The 18,679-nt window shown below is 39.3% G+C and overlaps 1 protein-coding gene across 1 annotated transcript; it reads right to left on the reverse strand.

Annotated features, from left to right (window-relative positions):
• Positions 1-22: 22 nt before the first annotated feature.
• Positions 23-8,075, reverse strand: LOC306866902 (L-lactate dehydrogenase A chain). The gene is made up of 8 exons (XM_079412332.1): positions 7,976-8,075; positions 6,429-6,563; positions 5,183-5,300; positions 2,491-2,664; positions 2,232-2,405; positions 2,012-2,129; positions 1,639-1,762; positions 23-636 (listed from the first exon to the last, which is right to left on the reverse strand). Exons 2-8 carry the CDS (start codon positions 6,555-6,557, stop codon positions 472-474), a joined length of 1,002 nt encoding a protein of 333 aa, XP_079268458.1. The 5' UTR covers positions 6,558-6,563; positions 7,976-8,075; the 3' UTR covers positions 23-471.
• Positions 8,076-18,679: the final 10,604 nt, after the last annotated feature.

Below are 18,679 nucleotides of genomic sequence, written 5' to 3' on the forward strand. Positions count from 1 at the left end.
AAAAAAAAATTCCTCCAGCATTGGTAGTTTTCTGAGCTGATTTTTAATGTATATCATTTTATTGTACATGTAAACACCATGATAGTTCATAAAACTGATACTTTGTAGCTTTGGTTTTACGTGTTGGTCTTGTTGAAATGATCGTTGCATGAAGTAGGAAGTACGGAATGCTAGTTGACCTCAGAATGGAATAAAATAAGAGACTCAAATTGCACATCATCTTGTTCACAAGTGCTTTGTTGAATATACAATAGTACGCACATAGACAAACTTTTACAAAGGCTCATGATCTTTGTCAAGACAACAGGAATAAACTATTTCTCCTCTGCAGCTAAAATGAGCGTTGCAATCTGAAGGTCTGAGACTGGCGTGATGGTTAAAGGCAGTGAGATTTGAGGTCAGGAAAAGGATAGGCAGGACTCGGAGGCTTGTAATTTGTGACACTGGCTACATTTTGGAGGAGACCGCCGTTCACAGGGTCAGCTCCTTCTGAACGCCCCACAGGGTCTCAGCGCTCTTCACCAGCTGTTTCTCCTCTTCTGGCTTGAGGGTCACGTGGACAACATCTGTCAGGCCGCTGTTACCCAGGATGCAAGGCACGCTGAGGAAGACCTCTTCATTCACGCCATGCATTCCCTGTGAATAAGCACCAAATGTCAGATAATTGTGCTTCGTAGCGCGGTTCCAAAACTTAACAGGCTAATCACCTAATCAACTATTTTAGATCTCATAGCTTGTCCTGAATGAAATTCGGCCTTTAGTTAATGTCATTTTGGCCTAACAAAGCAGCGTCATATGTCCATTTTGAATATAACCCAATTCCAGAATGCAACGCGATAAATTTTATTTATTTTTTTAAACCTAAGCATTTCATCCAAAATAGCAGACAATCTGAAGGTTTTATGCATTTTACGTCATGAGTGCTAATTGTGCCACCCATGAAGAGTTGGTCAGAGCAGTCACTCGGACGGTTTCATCACAGATAACCAAACGTGTGTGTTGGCGTATTGTTAGTAACATGCTTGCATAAGATCGGTTGGAACCAACTGTGAACGTGAATCAAGTTGTTTACATGCTTTGCGAGAGGAGTACCGTTTCTGGCATTTGTGGGAGTTGATGTTCATGAAGAGTTGTTCAGATCAGCTAATAATACGCAAGATAGATCAATCCAATTAAAACCGCACCTAATATTTATGCGCTTGCTCTTTGTTAGCTTAGGAACATGCTAACTTAAGATGTACTAGAATCTACTATGAATTTATCAAGTCTTTTGCTCTTTGCGGCACAGAGTTGTTCAGATCAGGTACATACGATTGCTAGCTTTGAAACATGCTAACATTAGATCCAACTGTTAAGATACTGGAACCATCTGTGAACAAACTTACAAGCACACAGAAGAATGACTTAAGTTTGCGTTGCGTAAGAGTTGTCCATGAAGAGCTTCTCAACTCCCTCGCTTGGACCAGGATGTTGCCATAAAAGGTAGCTGCCCATGTAGCCATTAGATGGCGGTTTGGAAGAGTTTATAATATACACACACCCACTCATTTATGTTCGGACTCTCTGTACTAGAAAAATGGTTCACGATATTTGGTTAAAGAAGATTGCTGGTCACAGAAATAAACAAGAGAATTTCACCTTGACCAAGGTTGAAACTGGATGACACTTGCGTAAGTTCTTCAAGATGCTCTCACACAGGTCAGCTACAGACATACCAATAGCCCAGGAAGTGTAGCCCTTCAGCTTAATAACCTCATATGCACTGCCAATACAAACCAGATTTATGTTAAACACAGATAAACAACCATGAGTCCAGACTAAATGCATTCACACAAGGACTTGATTTATATGCTTTCTAATGGCAACACAGTACACATCTATTAGCGATCATATACAAACAAAGAGAAACGACTTGGCATCTCTCCATAAAACCTTTCTATATGTCGTCCTGAGACGATCATTAGTGTACTAAACCACTGTATGGAAGTCTAGTGGGTTACAAATTATTCACCTGTCAACCACCATCTTGTGGACGCTCCTCCAGTCCTCCTTGTCTTTATCGGTTCCCATGTCAGGGTTCAGACCCTGGAGGGACACTCCAGCCACATTGACTCCGCTCCACACAGGAACTACAAAAGAAAGAGGAAGTTTACATTTCATGAAGAAAATGATTGGCGTTCATTGTGCTCTTGAAGCACATCTGTGCTCCCAATCATCTTTGCAGTCCTCACCGCTGGAGTCTCCATGTTCTCCAATGACCCAACCATGGCAGCTAGATGGGTGAATGCCCAGCTTCTCTCCCATCAGGTAACGGAAACGAGCAGAGTCCAGGTTTGTGCCGCTGCCGATCACACGGTTCCTGGGCAAACCGCTCAGCTTCCAGGCCACGTAGGTCAAGATGTCAACTGAAGAGAAGATGACATTGGTTTACGGTCTGCATGACGTCAACTGAAACCTTTGAGCACAAAAGGACGTTCAGTCGTAATGTACCTGGGTTTGAGACCACCAGAAGGATGCAGTTGGGGCTGTACTTGATGATGTTGGGGATGATGAACTTGAAGATGTTGACGTTCCTCTGAACGAGATTCAGGCGGCTCTCGCCCTCCTGCTGACGGGCTCCAGCGGTCACAACGACCACTTTGGAGTTTGCAGTCACGCTGTAGTCTGGAAAATCACATGCAATGATCAATTTTGGAAAGATCCCACGTTCCCTTGGTTTCTACATTCCAATCAAACACTCAAGGCTTGTTCAGACCAAGCTTAAGTAGAATCGAAGAGACCAATGGTGCCATTTGTCTCTATGATTGGATTATGCTTACAATGTTTTTGGAAAATTCACCCCAAGATTGAATATAACTGCAAATATTTGTTTTGACCAGGGTGCCCAATTCTGTTCCTGGGGATGTACCTCCCTGCAAAAAGTTCAGCTCCATCCCTGATCAAACAACTGAAGCTAATAAAAGATCTTCAAGAGCACTCGATAATTATGGAAAGGTGTATTGGATCAGGGTTGGAGCTGAACTTTGCAAGTAGGTAGATCTCCAGGAACCAGGATTGGTCACCCCTGGTTTAGACCCTGTGATTTTTAAGCAATCCTGAAGACAGTGATTGGTTCAGGTGTTGATTAGTGTTGGAGCTAAACTCTGCTGGACAGTTGGTCCCAGGAGCAGGGTTGAAGACCTAGGGTTTAGACTTCATACAAGAACTGTTACGGACCAGTTTACACTAAATCATTGTGCCAAGTTTTTTTTTTTTTTTTTACATTTGTTTTTCCAAAAAGAAAAAGATCCAACAAAGCAATAAGACCAATACAATTTAAACTGCATTGTACAACAGGATCAAAGTGCTTTTTTTGTCTTGCTCCTAGTCTGAATAAACCTTTTGCCTGCAATGTTTCATTTTGTTCTTGGTGTGAAGACATTTATAGTACATTGGCTTCAAAATTATTTCTCAAGTTGATCATTTATGAAAACATTAAGGCAGGGGTGTCCAACTCAGTTCCAGCAGAGTTTAGTTCCAAGCCTAAAGCCCTAAACACTGCAAGATGTTCGGCTGTCCCAGAGTGGCAATTTCTGTGATCATGGCTCCTAATCGTTGCTCTCGTGTCATACAGTGAGAGGTTCAAACTTTTGTCACGGTCTCATGATCAAAGATAGCCTGCTATACAGCATGATCGTCGCACAGTGCGTTTGCGGTTACGATCCACATTTACCGACAAACCAATAAAAATGTGACATGAAATCCACGCGACATGGCGCTAAAACATAAAACTGCTTTCCTCAAGCTCTTATCCCTTCCTCTTTCAGCACACAAAAACTACAACTGCTAAAGTGTGATATCATGCTCTTTTTGTTTACCAATAGCACATGCGGATGGCGTTTTCTTCTATAGAAATGTGTGTCGTAGCATACGAGTCAATAGGTATCATCATCGTACAGTCTACACACGCCAAGTTTATTAGATCCATGTTGCACAGTGACCCTATAGGGCAGTCGTGGCCTAATCGATAGGGAGTCGGACTAGTAACCCAAAGGTCGTGGGTTCGAGTCTCAGGTCTGGCAGGGATTGTAGGTGGGGGAAGTGAATACCAACCCTCAATACCACGACTGAGGTGAGACCCTTGAGCAAGGTACCGAACCCCCAACTGCGCCGCAGCATTAGCTGCCCACTGCTCCGGGTGCATGTTCACTACTGTGTGTACACTTGGATGGGTTAAATGCAGAGCACAAATTCTGAGTATGGGTCACCATGCTTGGCCACACACCACTTCCCTTCCCTATAGGATTGCTAAAATCGTTCAGTGTGTTTTGGGCTTTACAAAAAAAAAAAAAAAAAAAAAAAAAAAAAAAAAAAAAAAAAAAGTTGTTTAGATTGGTTACTCCGTATATAAGAGATCCATCCAATTAAAACTGCACCCAGTATGTGTGCATTTGCACTTTGTAAGCTTAGCAGCATGCCAACGTAGGATCTACTAGTCTTGTGTTTTGCGTGATGAGCTTAAGTTGAATGTCTAACCTATTTTTTGCATTGTGTTCTGCACCATTGGCATTCAGACCATCAGCGGAGGCCTTTTAGACAACGGAGCATGTTACATTGACGAGAGAAATCACTCTGACTGGCTGTTTGGTTTAGCAAACCAGTAGACAAGAAAAACAAAGTCAAGAGCTCTTCTTATTTAAGATCTTCTCTATGGTTTGATAATGGTATGCAAGTGCAGCTGTGTTTACGGACTTAGTCTTAGCTCTACCGGTTTCCCTTGTTAAATGAAACTACTGCCACCTGCTGGTATGGAGTTATTTTCTCTCACTAGACTTTGCAGTGCAGATGCTACCACTCTGATCGGTCTGTTGTGTCTGGGCATTTAGGGGGACATTGATTCTTCTAGCTCATAGAAAACTGGTTAGTTATTCGTCACTTTTGTCAAATGATTTAAAAAAAAAAAAATAAAAAAATAAAATTCCTTTTAAAAACATTACATAACTGATTAAGATGCATTTCCCTTTTAAATAACTGAATACTGTTTTTTGTAATACCACAACAAATACAAGTTTTGAATCTAGGTTACCTACTGGTACATTTTATCACCACATCAGCACTAATCAAACTGTCTGCTCCTTAACCATAAATTCACCCCCCCCCACCCCCGCACATTTTCTTTTAATGGTAAATTATGAAATCTGACCTTTATCCGCCACTATCTTGTGCGTCTTGAGAAAGAGGCTTCCATGCTGCAGGTCCATAGCCTCTCCTTTCAGCTTATCTTCCATCACGTCCACTAGGGCGAGTTCATCAGTCAGATCCTGCACAAACACATGCATTGACATCAACACTCCTCTACTGACAATACACTCCTATCCACCTCTTAATGGCCAATAGACACTGGTAATACAACTAAAACACCAAAATCAACATTTACCAGTTCAATTCAAAGTAAAATTGAAGTTACACACACGCATATACATAGTAGGTGGTTCAGCAACTGCATTTCATACCAATAGAAAAATGCAGAGACCTGAAGAGTGATGCAAACTTAGAATTGGCTTAGTCTCCAGATATGGGGATTGTGTTTATTCTTGGTGTTGGTTCAAGGACTTCCTTCTCATTCAGAAATCACTCAAAGGTCAGGAAAGCTTTCAAAGCTTTCTTTGAGCCACAGTAGCTTTACCCAAAGAGAGAATTCAGGAGAAAAACACGATGGTTCAAAGAACATACAGGAATCAATGTGATGTTTTCATTCCATTTTTTGTTTTGTTTAGAGGTTATGGGAAAAACTGGACACATGGCATTTTATTTCATTAAAATCAGTTGTTGGAACTTGATTTTACTGCCTCATAAAACACTCAAATTTTAATACAAGTTTTATGAGATTAATAGTCATATGAATGAAATAGTCTTTCACCACTTTTCTTTATAGTGAAGAGACAGGAAATGACGGGATGGAAAATGTTGCGAGCCAGATTCAAACCCACAAAGCTTACAACAATAGTGGTTCACGGAGCATTATTGCACAAATTGTTGTTACTTTGTTACAACAATGAAAATTGTCATTTAAAAAGTCTAATTCTAATCAATTTATTTTAATATTAATTAATTTCTCAATTTTAAAATAAATCTGTAACTTAGATCACTTAAAAAGGTTACCTAATGCAAACAAATACCTCAATTCTATAATAAATTCCCCAAATAGTTTTAATTAAATTATTAATTTTACTCAGCTTTTTAAATTAGCAATTTGTATAAAATTAAAACTTCCAATTTCTCAATTTAAAAAGAAACTAATTATATAAACTTCATATAATTCTAAATAGTTAAATTAATTGGAAACATTTCTAATGGCAGAGCATGAATGCTATCGTCAGTATATAATAACTTGACTGATCTGGTGTTCTGTGAGGGCTGTTGATGATGTAGTGCAGTGACTCACTGACCTTGAGGAGGACGCTGATGGCGGCGGCCATTCCAACCATCCCCACACCCACCACAGTCACCTTGTTAGTGGGCCCAGCGGGCTGCTCCTTGCTCACGTGAGCGATGAGCTTCTCCTTTGTAGATGCCATCTTCAGCTGCAGGAGACACAAACTCATCAGCAAGCATGCATTTCAATCCATCAATGATTTGCTTTCAGTAGCAATGCTCTTGAAGACGGAATGAAACCGCATCTTGTAAATGATCTGCTGAAGCAGTTGTTCATTTCATGACACTGAGGGGTCCACTAAGCCTTAAGGGATGCAGCGATTTTATTTCATATTCGGGTCAATTGCAGTGAGGGAAAAGTTTAAAGGTGTAAGAGCAAAGCGTTATTTTCATCCGTCACGTCCTCCAGCCTCTGCAGTGTTGTGTGTGCAGACGCTCGTAGAAGAAATCTGCAGGATTCATACAAACTGGATCACCTTAAGAGCCCCTCACTCATGATTTATCACATGCACTCAAAGCACGAGCCCTTTAGAGACCGTCCCTGGCAGCTGTAGTCATTTATCTTCACTAGAAAACTAAACATTTAATACTTGAGAGTCCATGTAGAAAATGCACTTATGAGTAGATTACATTTGCATTTATTACTTAAAACAAAAATCCAATAAGAACATTAAAGTTGGTGTTGTATTGCTGGATAAATATTGATATTTTGATTAAATTACTAGTTATTTTTAAAAGTAAATTGGAACATTTAGTTACAGTTGGTATATTGTTGAAATATATAAAATTTCAAGATGTTGCAACTTCATAAAGCAAAAAATTAACAATTATAGACATTGTAATAAATAAAATAAGTCACTTTTAAATAACACTAATAGATCAATGATCCTATAATAGTATCTGAACTATAAAATAACTTCATTAAAAGTCATTTTCCCGGAAGAGGTCGGTGTTGAGTTGACGCAAATTGTGCAAATCATTTCGAGATCATAAATGGGGAAATTCTACACATGCTGAATGAAATACTGACTCATCTCGGAAAAAAATGTGCAAAACGGGACTTTTATGTACTCGAGCGTCCCTAAACGCACCCATTAAAACCACAAGTACCAGAATCCTTTGCGGTTCAGGAAGCAAGAAGCGCACGTAGAGGACTTCTCGAAGCACGTAGGCTTCAGGATTATACACCAACATCCATCAAAACAGAGACATATGCTCCAATAAACACGAACATGCTCGCTAATAATCACTGCATGCAAGAGAAATGCGTTTGTTTATACGCCAAACCCTAAAATAACCGTTATTTTGAAACGAGCAGCAACAGGTCGTGTTTGAGTTCACAAGAAGTGAAAAACGCGTGGAAATATTAGTAAATGGCTATATTCATGATGTCTGTAGACGATTACGTAACATTTCAACAGGAATGAATGATGATTAGCTTTCAACACCATCTTTCTGCATATTACAGTAAATATGTGACTGCACACACATGCTAATAAGACTATACCCTTTTTGATTAAATGCGTTTTAAATGAGTAATTAGCAGCAGCTTGTCTTTTACCTGTCTGTTGTAGTAGTAACGCGACTGAGTCCTTACTCCGCACTGATGCTGAGCAGAAGCGGCCGCGCGCTTTATAAAGCGTCACACGCCCTCACGCTACGGAAGTCATTTGCATATTAATGAGATGGGCGTGGCTTTGCGTATCGTGGTGGAAGTCACGTCCATCTGGGGAAGCGTCATGGAAGCGGATGCGGCTCGGCGGGTCACGTGCGAAGCTTTCTTTATGCGTTTATACATAAATACATAATTCATTCATTCAGTTCCTCCACATTCATAACGTGCTGACAAGCGTATCCCTGAAAACGAAACGTGGAGGAAATAACTGAATGAATAAATTAATATTTATGTATTTAATGATTGAATTATATATTTCAGCAATTATTTAATGATTTCATTTTGAGTAATGTGGCCCTCCATATTTCTTAAACTAGATTAATGATATCTGAACGTTCAAAACATCCAGTTTTAAAAATGTTTTAGAAAACTTATTATTATTTTTATTATTTTTCTTGGTTGTGCAAACGTTATGGGAACTTTTGCAAACATTATGCACTGCAAAAAATAAAAAAAACTTAAAATGTTAAGGCAACCAGCTTCAGCAGATTTGTACAGTGTGGGAATTAGGTTGATGGGATGGATTTCCTGAGGGAAGACACTGTTTCTGTTCCGGACTATCCTCTGTAGTCTTCTCTCAAAGAGGATAGCCGAAGTTCTGAGAATGTTCCTGTTAGCTGGAAATATTCATATTGAAACATTCATTACATCAATTTTTTTTCTCACATTGTATTATGATTTTATCTCATATATTGCAGGCTATATATACACCAACAACAAAAAAGCCAGTTATTGGATGCAAATAAAACTGCACTTGAAAATTATTAAGACTGATTATTAAGTTGTAAAAAGAGCATTCTGTGCTGTGTTTAACATGTTTTGTAATGAAACTGCACCATCTTGTGGTGAGAAAAGTTCATTTCATTAAGAATTTAGTATGTATGATGTAGGCAATATTCATAAAGTTTTCTGTTTTAGAGTTTCAAGTTTAGTAATGACAGATTTTACCCGGGGAACTGTTCTTTTTGTAGAACTGGTGCTATTTATCCAAGTGTGTCAGGTCATGACAAGTGACAAGCATAATGCCCCCCTCCCCCCAAAAAAGCATAATAAATATTAACATTTCAGTTTTCAGTATTTTATAATTTCAGTTAGAATCTTTGTTATTTGATCACTGGACGATCAGAACTACATGAATGACACTAATTGCTATTTTTCTGATTTGGAATAGCATTCCTTTCCTTTCACTAATTTGGTAAATAAGAAATAAATGTGCTTTTCATAGTTGAAATACAGAAGTAGGCATCCTACCTCGTCTTTTCCTACATTAAACTCTTGTTCTTATTTTCATTTCTGCGGTGTCAGAATGTGGCATGCGACCTGATAACATAACGTATGCTATTTAGCATGCATCTTCGTATTATATATTGACTTACTGGAAACACAAATATATAAATTATGTACTTTATGTTGTAGAATAAAATGTGACAGTATCTTGAGCTTGTGTTAAACACAAACTTTATTTCATAAAAAAAAAAAAAACATTAAAAATCCCATTGACTTCAGGATGATGGAACCGGAAGTGACTATAAAGGTAAGGATAAAACAGTATCGCCTTCACTCCAGTTTTACTCGTTTAACGCTTCAAATGCTGAAATAACTGTTTATGCAACACATAGTGCTTCCGTGACTGTCCAAATAAAACATGCGAATATGAGGCACGCGAGGAGTCCGATTATGTTGCCAAGTGTAAACACGCTGTGTCCTGATTGATTGATGATCTGATCTGCTTGCTCGGATCACAGTGATTGCATGTTAATGTGTAAACGGAGCCAATGTTATCGTCTGTATGCGAAACTTTCAATAACACAAAGGAAAAACCTTTCTGTTTTTAGTAAATTGTTGTCATGTAAATGTACCCTAAATTAAGTGTTTCTCTACCTGGAGCTAAAAGCAGTGTTTAGAACAACGGGGATAAGCACAGAGTGAAAAGCCCTAAAAAAAAAAAGAGAAGAAGAAAAGTACATAAAACAAACTTTACAGAAAATACTGTTTTTTCGCTTTGAACCCTTAGCTGTTTTGCTATATACAGCAAGTTTAACCATGGCATTTGCTCTGCTAACTCAAGAGAAAAGAATTCATTTATTTCTCCAATGTTTACTCTCAATCCATCATGAAACATTGGTTTGTGTCTTCGGGGTGAGCTGCCACAACACGGTTATTGCACAGAGTTTTGAGACTTTTCTGGGCTGATGGCAACACAACGGTCGTATGGACTTGGTTGAACTGAGCAAATAATCACATCACAGCTTTCGGCAAGTCTCATTTCGGTCTCCAAACTACATTGGATCACACAGGTGCTACATACACCAACATTTGTCATTAAATGTTGCGGTTCCATGTGACACTACATCCCGTCGGCCTTTTTTATTCTGTGCTTCAACTTTTTCTTCTCTCCTTGTCTTTCAGATTTGCAAAGCTCACAGTAGCTCACCGTGTAATCTCATCATAACTACAGCATTTCCAGTGAGGTTATTTTAAAGCCTAATTAACCCCAATTAGACGTTGATAAAGACGATCAGGCTCCACAGAGATGCACCATGGTAAGTCAGCATGGTAGGGACTGTAATCTTCATGTCATCAGCTATTATGGTGCCACAGGGAAAGCAAATATCCCCAGGGGTTTATGCCCTTATCAAACTTCTTTTTCAAGTCAGTTATGAAATCAGTAGTTAGTCCTCGGGTTGAAATGAGGTGTAAATGAAAGCAAGGTTTGATTATCAACCTTAATTGATGCTCTTTGTGCCATGCTGTGAATTAACAAACTGACTCATATTTCTGTGTTAAACTGAAAATTGCTGAGAGAAATTCAGCTGGACACAAAATAAATTCATTTTCAGTTAATTATGGCTCTATTGACCAGGTCTAAAGTACAGCAAGCTCTGTAAACAGAATGTTTCCTTAACGTTAGTTTTTTGGGAACCAAATAATAACATTCTAGGAACGTCCTTTTTCATTTTTATGTTTTTACAACCATAAAATAATGTTGTAGGTGTCACGGGCCTGCTGGTGTGCCCTGATTGGCCACCAGATGTCACTGTGTTTGTTTGAGCACATGGCTTGTTGTTTGTGGTTTGTGCCATGTGTTGTCCTGTCTATTGTCTGACCCCGCCCTCCTTGTTATCTCATTATTGTTTCAGTGACTTCACCTGTGTCCTCCTCGTTTGTCTCCCTATTTATCCTCCTGGTGTCTGCAGTCTTGTGCTGTTTCGTTGTTTTGTGTGTGTGTGTGTGTGTGTGTGTGTGTGTGTGTGTGTGTGTGTGTGTGTGTGTGTGTGTGTGTGTGTGTGTGTGTGTGTGTGTGTGTGTGTGTGTGTGTGTGTGTGTGTGTGTGTGTGTGTGTGTGTGTGTGTGTGTGTGTGTGTGTGTGTGTGTGTGTGTGTGAGATCGCGTGTGTGTGTGATCGCGTGTGTGTGTGATCGCGTGTGTGTGTGATCGCGATCGCGTGATCGCTGTCTAATCGCTGTCTACCTGCCTGTTTTTCCCCATCGGGGTGGTTTTTCTTTAGTTTTTGTTTAATTTTATTATTAAAGGACCCACCATTCTCCTGCACTTGAGTCGTAAAATAATCATAAAATAACTTGTACAGAACATTTCACTTAATGATTATTTTTAGAGTAATGTTCTGGAAACCGAGAGAGAACATTCTATTTCATTAAAGAAAGTTCCCTGAAAAATGGTCTCTCGCGTTGCATGAAAACTTTTGGGGAAACTCCTGTTTACTCTGAATACTGATTTGTTCACGTTCATGTAGCTGCACAAACAAATGACATTTCAGCCCACCAAAACAGGTGAAGCTGAGTGCTTATATAAGCCATGGTAGTCTCAGGTCATGCTCCCTCTACAGGATGGCAAGATGCTTCCTTCTATGGGCACAGTGCAACCTGCGGTCCCTCAGGGCAGTTCACGTGCCAGGCAAACTGAACCAAGGGGCGGACATTCTGTCCCAGGGCAATGTATCTCCAGGAGAATGGAGACTACACCCCCAAATGATTCAGATGATTTAGTCATTCTTCGAGAAGGAAGAGGTGGACCTCTTCGCCTTAGAAGACAACTTTCACTGCCCAACTTACAGTATTTCTCAAAGGAGCAAGATGCTCTGGTCCACGACTGGCCCAATGTTCACTTGTATGCCTTCCCTCTGATTGCCCTGTTCCCTCAGGTCATCAGGCGAGTCAGGGAAGTCCGATGCAGCCCCCTGGCTGATACCATTCAGGACAGTCCTTCTCTCCCAAGAGAGGCTTGATTTGGTATCCCCGGCCCGAGCTATGGAACCCTCATGTTTGGTCCCTCGACAGGAGTCTTTACAGTTCTCCACAAGGGTAACTAACACTATTTTGGAGGCTAGAGCCCCGTCTACGAGATGCTTCTATGCCCTTAAGTGGTCTGTGTTTTCAGTTTGGTTTGCAGCACAGAATAAGGACCCGTCCTTGTGTGACGTCATCTGTGTTAATCTTTCTGCAAGAAACTTACTGGACAAAGGGTGCATCCCTTCCACGCTCAAAGGTGGCAACCATCACGGTGAATCACCCACTAGTGGCTGACCGTTCGGTCAGCAAAAACAACCTTGTTGTTAAATTCCTGAGGGAAGCTTGAAGGTTGAATCTGCCTCTTCCTCATACTTTGTTGACCTGGGACTTATCCAAGGTTCTCAGGGCCCTTCGAGGTCCCCACTTTGAGCCGCTCCAGTCAGCCTACTTACAGGCCTACTTTACAGTCGTTAGACCCAAACTCAAGGCAGGAAGCACTGACCGAGAACGCTTGCAGATCACCCAGGGGGGGCTCATTACACAGGGCCCAGATTTGCCAGCGACGCCCCTGCCTGTAAATATGGTCCCAAAAAAAAATACCTTAAAGTAACCACAAATGAGCATGTAAAGCTAATAACTTTAAAGGAAATTCTGTGAGGCGCATGCTCCCGATCTGCGCAGTGTTCTCACCTTTTTCCCTGTTTGCATCTCTGAAAAACACTGTATTGTGATAAATGTCTAAAAAAAATTATACTGGTATTACCATGGTAAATATCCAAAACAGCATGGTATTACCATGGTAAATGTAAAAAAAAAACACACCATTCCCTATATATATATATATATATATATATATATATATATATATATATAAATATATAATTGCAAAATATTTGTCAAAAATGATATTACTATTGTGCACATGCCCAAAACATGGTATTATCATGGTAAATGTCCAAAAACAGCTTTGTATTTCCATGGTGCATATTGTAAAGCAGCATAGTATCACCATGGTAACATTTGCAAAAACATATAAGTGTAACATGTTACCAGGCCATTGGTAAGAGCCTGGTGTGTTTTGTGTGCAGTGTTTTAGTTAATGTGTCTGTGTGGTGTGTGAGGATCCGTTGGGTTATGATGGGTCACAGACAGCCTTTACCCGTACAGCCCAGCGAGAGTCTGTCTAAACCACTGCTCTCAATCAATCTCTGTGTGCGCGTGGAGCGAGTCAGACGCAGCTGGAATAGAGACATCTGCAGAAATACATCTGCCATAATCACTCCCGCTCTGTGGTCTGACGCCCTGTACTTACAGCGGCTGTCGTCGGCTTCTCCCTTCTCATCCATCTTTTCTCCTCCTTCATTGACCCCCGTTCATCACACAGGAATCCCTCACTTCACAAAAACCTGAGAATCACGAATGATGAGCTCGAGCTCAAACTCAAACTCGTCGTACCTGCATGTGCTTTGTATTTAGGAACTTATGGCATTGCCAACAATATAACATTGATATATTAACATTTATATATTAGTTGATAATGTGAACAAGCTAAGTAGTAAACTTTGTGTTAGACATTAAGTCAAGCTGCAGTCACAAAAGTGACATTTCATCGAACTTTTGCCAGACCACTGACAATATCTGTGTTTAGAAATGTTTCGTCTTTACGCAGTAAAGTAAAAAATAAAATTTTGTATAATTTTAAGAAAGCATACTGCACACAGCCTCAATGTGCGGTAACATTAGCAAAATTTCAGTGAAATTTCATTGGCAAAAAGCAGGTCCAACATTACATGATTACACGCAGTCATACTGTATTTCATTTATAAGTTGCTAACAAGCTACTACTGCTACTTGCTAACAAACTAGCCTACAAAGCACATCAAGCACGTAAAGGTGTGTTAGCTGCAAGTTTTTTTGTACAAAACTTTGATGTTTCCCTTTTCAAGTTTATCACAGACTTTATTATGCACATAAAACCAGTATTTAAAATATAAAAACAAAAACATCACATCAGGAAAATCCTGATGGAAACCATGGCTAGAAAATGCTAATTTTCTTTTTAGAACAAGCTACTGAATGGAAACAAACTGAACTGCTCTACTCTGAACATAGCCTTTTTAGTTTCAGCAGCGAGATGAGCGATTGTAGCGTTTAACTTCTTTTAATCCAGTAAAACTAATGTTCAAATGCACCCAGAGATGATTATGAATAATCATTCTCAATTCAGAGATGACCATGTGCAGTGTTACAAGAAAACCCTTCAATTTGGTCACAGCTTGAACTGTACGGTGCTAAAATGTCTTTCTGGCTGACACTGGCCTTTATCGCTTACATACTGCTCTGGACTGAACCCAAGAGCAATTAATATCGAATTCTTCCTTTCGGACAACCCACGTGAAAAACCAAATAAGGGAACTACGCCATAGACAGCACTACTGAATTTCCTTCCTTCACACTATACTGACATTTCTTTCCTTTTCAAGCTAAGAGGAAGTGTATGCAAAGAAAAGTTAGACAGAGCTGTCAAACAACAGCGCAAACCAGTCCGATTTCAGCTGAGGTGAGGAAGGCGGGTCTAAGATGTTGAGAAACAATTCATAGTGGTTTGAGATGTGATTAGTGACTAATTGTATGACTCCAGCTGATTTTATTGCAATGTTTCCCAGTTGTTTTCCTCAGTGTAGTACACAACCTGTAATTATTTAGACACTGCAAAGCTAATTATCTGAACCACCCCCAAATTCTCAGTTTGACTGTAAACAATGCTAGTGTCTTAATGTTAGCATCTCAAGACGACAGCTGCATCCGAATACACATGCTTCCCTACTACATAGTAGTCCAAAATCAGTACACGTGAAAGAGCAGTACATCCGAATTCACAGTTTATTTATATAAAGTACACAGATGACCTACTACTGCACATCTGATAGACACTTTACTATCCCATGAGGCCACGGGAGAAGATTCGTGAATGGCAGTAAAACTACGCAACCGACAGGTAGGTCACATGACATTGACAACATAGCAAAACTACTGTAGTACAGCTGGGTAACTGGCCTACTACACACTTTCATACTATATAGAATGTACTTTTTTAACACTAGCGGAGTACTTCAAAAAGTAGTACCTGCTCGAAGAGAATGTGATTTTAGACGCATCCATACTTACATTAATCACACTATTTGTGCTGCAGACATGAAGGATAGCTGAAATCGTGCAGCTTGTTGAACAGACTGGGTATTTTGCAAGTTATCAGATTTGCAGGTAATAAATAACCATATCTATGTAGCAACCTTTCAGAATAGCCTAGTAACCTCATAGCAACACATTAAAAACACTAAGAGCCAACCACTCCCTTATGAAAACAATTGTACCATGGCAATACTATGGTTTTTAGTAGTACCATTAATAAATAACTTGTTAGAATCTGGTATTAATTCACGACCATTGTACCGTGGTATTACCACCTTCTACCATGGTACCACTACTTAGCTTTTTTCTAATTAAAAAGTAAAAGTACACACCTGGGCTATTAAAGTGAGGTTTTCATACACAAGCTTGAAAATGTGAAATTCAACAGCCAAAACTGAAACACAATGACATTGATATGTCCAGAAGGTGTCGGTATGGGGTTGCATTTTACACATTTGTTCATATAAAGACAGAATGTATGTTTGTGTCTTCAGCGATGTATATTCAAAGCTGGTGTGTGTGTACTTGCTACATTGTGGGGACATTTGGATAGTAAAATTTCTGACATTGTGGGGTCCCCACAAGGGGAAAAAAATATTACAAATAGTAAATTATGTTTATCTGAAAGTGTGACAATGCAAACAGGTTTTCTATATGGGGTAGATTTAGGGTTAGGTTTGGGTTGGGGGATAGAAAATATAATTTGGTCAATATAAAGGTAATGGAAAGTCCCCACAATTTACAGAAACAAATGTGTGTGTGTGATGGTATGTGTTGCTACAAGGCACAATAAAGCTGCAGTGAAGCCGGAGAAAGCTGTGGTGTGTTCCACAATCATTCTCCCAGGGCGCACGGCTGAAACATATCAGGTGTCATATTTGTGCACATTTGGGCTGTCCGTTCAGAATTTACCTCTACAAACACACTGTCACACACACAAATTCAATTAAACCTGACCAAACAATGGATAATAAACAAACCTACGGCTAAACTGACATGCCACATAAATCAGTTTCTGTTCACTAATCTAATCACATGACATGAAAAGGAACAAGCGCTGACGCTCCGGTTGAGTTCCTTCAGCGCTCCTGAAACATGAGCTCACTCTTACAGTAGGCCATTTGACATGCCAAAGACCAACAAATATAATGATCCTTTGCAATGCGAGCCACTTCCTAAAACATAAAGGCAACTAAATATGACAAAGAACTATTTATACAGTGTGTAAAACTGTAAGTGTGATATAAAGATGTTATTTGCTAAATGAAATTTTATTTGTTATTGTTTTAAATCCAAAACAAATTAAAATGGTATGTAGAAAAACATTTTCTTTGCATTAGGTTTCAGGCTTCATTAGGCTTCTTTCTCCACTCAATATTAGATTTGGGTTATAAAATGTATTTGCAAAGCACTTTTCATGTTAAATATTGTACCAAAGCAGCTTTGCAGAAAATCACCATACAAAATATTGTATGGTCAATATGTATACAGTGTGTTACGGAGCCGACGAGACATGAGGCAAGCGTTTGCAGAGCTTTATTAAAAGGTGCGGTCATCAAACAGACATGGGTCAAACATAGGCAAACAGGTATATAAATGGCAAGACAAAGAGTAGTACTAGGGCAAGCGTGGGTCTTCGATCGGCGAACAATATCCAACAGGGGCAAGGCAAGAGAGATAATCCAGGTAACACGAGCAGATATCAAACACGAGAAAACTAACAAGGCAAGACTAGAACAACTGAGACGGCTATCGCTCAGGATATATGCTAAACAATACTCGGCAGCGAGGAAGAGGAAGTCCATGGTTTATGTAGGGTGTGTATACATTTTAAATGCTATATATACAATAAATTAATTTATATTGCACGAGTTTACAAATTACAAATGAAAAATACATATATGCATTCATACACTCACACACACACACACAGAGAGAGAGAGAGAGTTATAAATAGCTTTTCTTTTGTAATTTTCATTTTGTATTATTTATGTTATCTCAAAAGAAAATTATGGATCTCAGGTTGAAAATTCCTGCCTTAGATCATTTCATGCTGCGTTGAAAATATTATTTCAGCACAACAAAAGGATCTCTGGAAAACAAACGTCAGAAATATGAAGTGTGAACATTGTTTGTAATGTTCCTGTTTATGAACTCTGGTATCACAGATATATATATTTCATCATTCTCAGTTTTCTTTTCTTCCTTAAATGATCCTATCAGAGTTCACCACAGGCATCAGTGACAGTAGCTTCTGATTTCGGCAGCACTTTCATTAGAAACAGAGAAACACCCCACAATTCCCCTTCCTTCTGCCCATGCTTTCATGCTGTTCTCAGATGTTGTTCACTCGTCTCTCCTCTATTATCCTCTATTTTGTATTGTTTGGAAAAATTGATCTTTGAAAGTTTGAGATGCTTTCAACAGAACTTCAACAAGTACAACTTTAAAGACAGCGAACACAAACGTTGCTGGCATAATCGCACTTAAAATGAAGATATTTCATGCATGTATATCACACAGAAATCAAGGTCATAAACTAAAGTCTATGGGCAAATAAAAAAATCAATAGATTGATTTATGGTTTCTTCATGGCTCATGCACCAGTGAGCACGAGAGATGCAGCAGTTGACTCCAGCTCCTAAACACTTACAGATGGGCTTTAATGGGCTTCCCTGTTTGCCGCTGAGCCTTCAATTAATCACACTCTGCTTCTGCTCACACTGATCCTGGACCAGCTTCCTCTACCTGGATCCAAACCTCAGCACAAGCCGTGCAGCTGATCTAAGATCAGTGTGAGAAGATGAAAAGCAGTTTTACGTCAAATTGTATTAAGTACGTGGCTTTACGAGTTGAGGCAATAATCATACGTGCTCATGTTGTGAAAAGTCTGATTCATTCCAGTGAATCAGTTCATCTTATACAGTCTTAGATGAAGAGATGTAAAATCCAACTCATTTTAGTGAGTTGATTCATACTAAAAGGTTCTCTCTTTTATATGCAGATTTGGAAAATCTGATTAATTATATTCATTCTCTTTGGTTCTCTCTCTCATATGTAGAGTTGAAAAGTTCAATTCATTCTAGTGAATGGGTTTGTCCTAAACAGTTCTTTATCTCATGTAAAGCTAGAAAGTCTGATTCATTCT

This window comes from Barbus barbus, assembly GCF_936440315.1.
Source record: "Barbus barbus genome assembly, chromosome: 48".
Taxonomy (NCBI): Eukaryota; Metazoa; Chordata; class Actinopteri; order Cypriniformes; family Cyprinidae; genus Barbus; species Barbus barbus.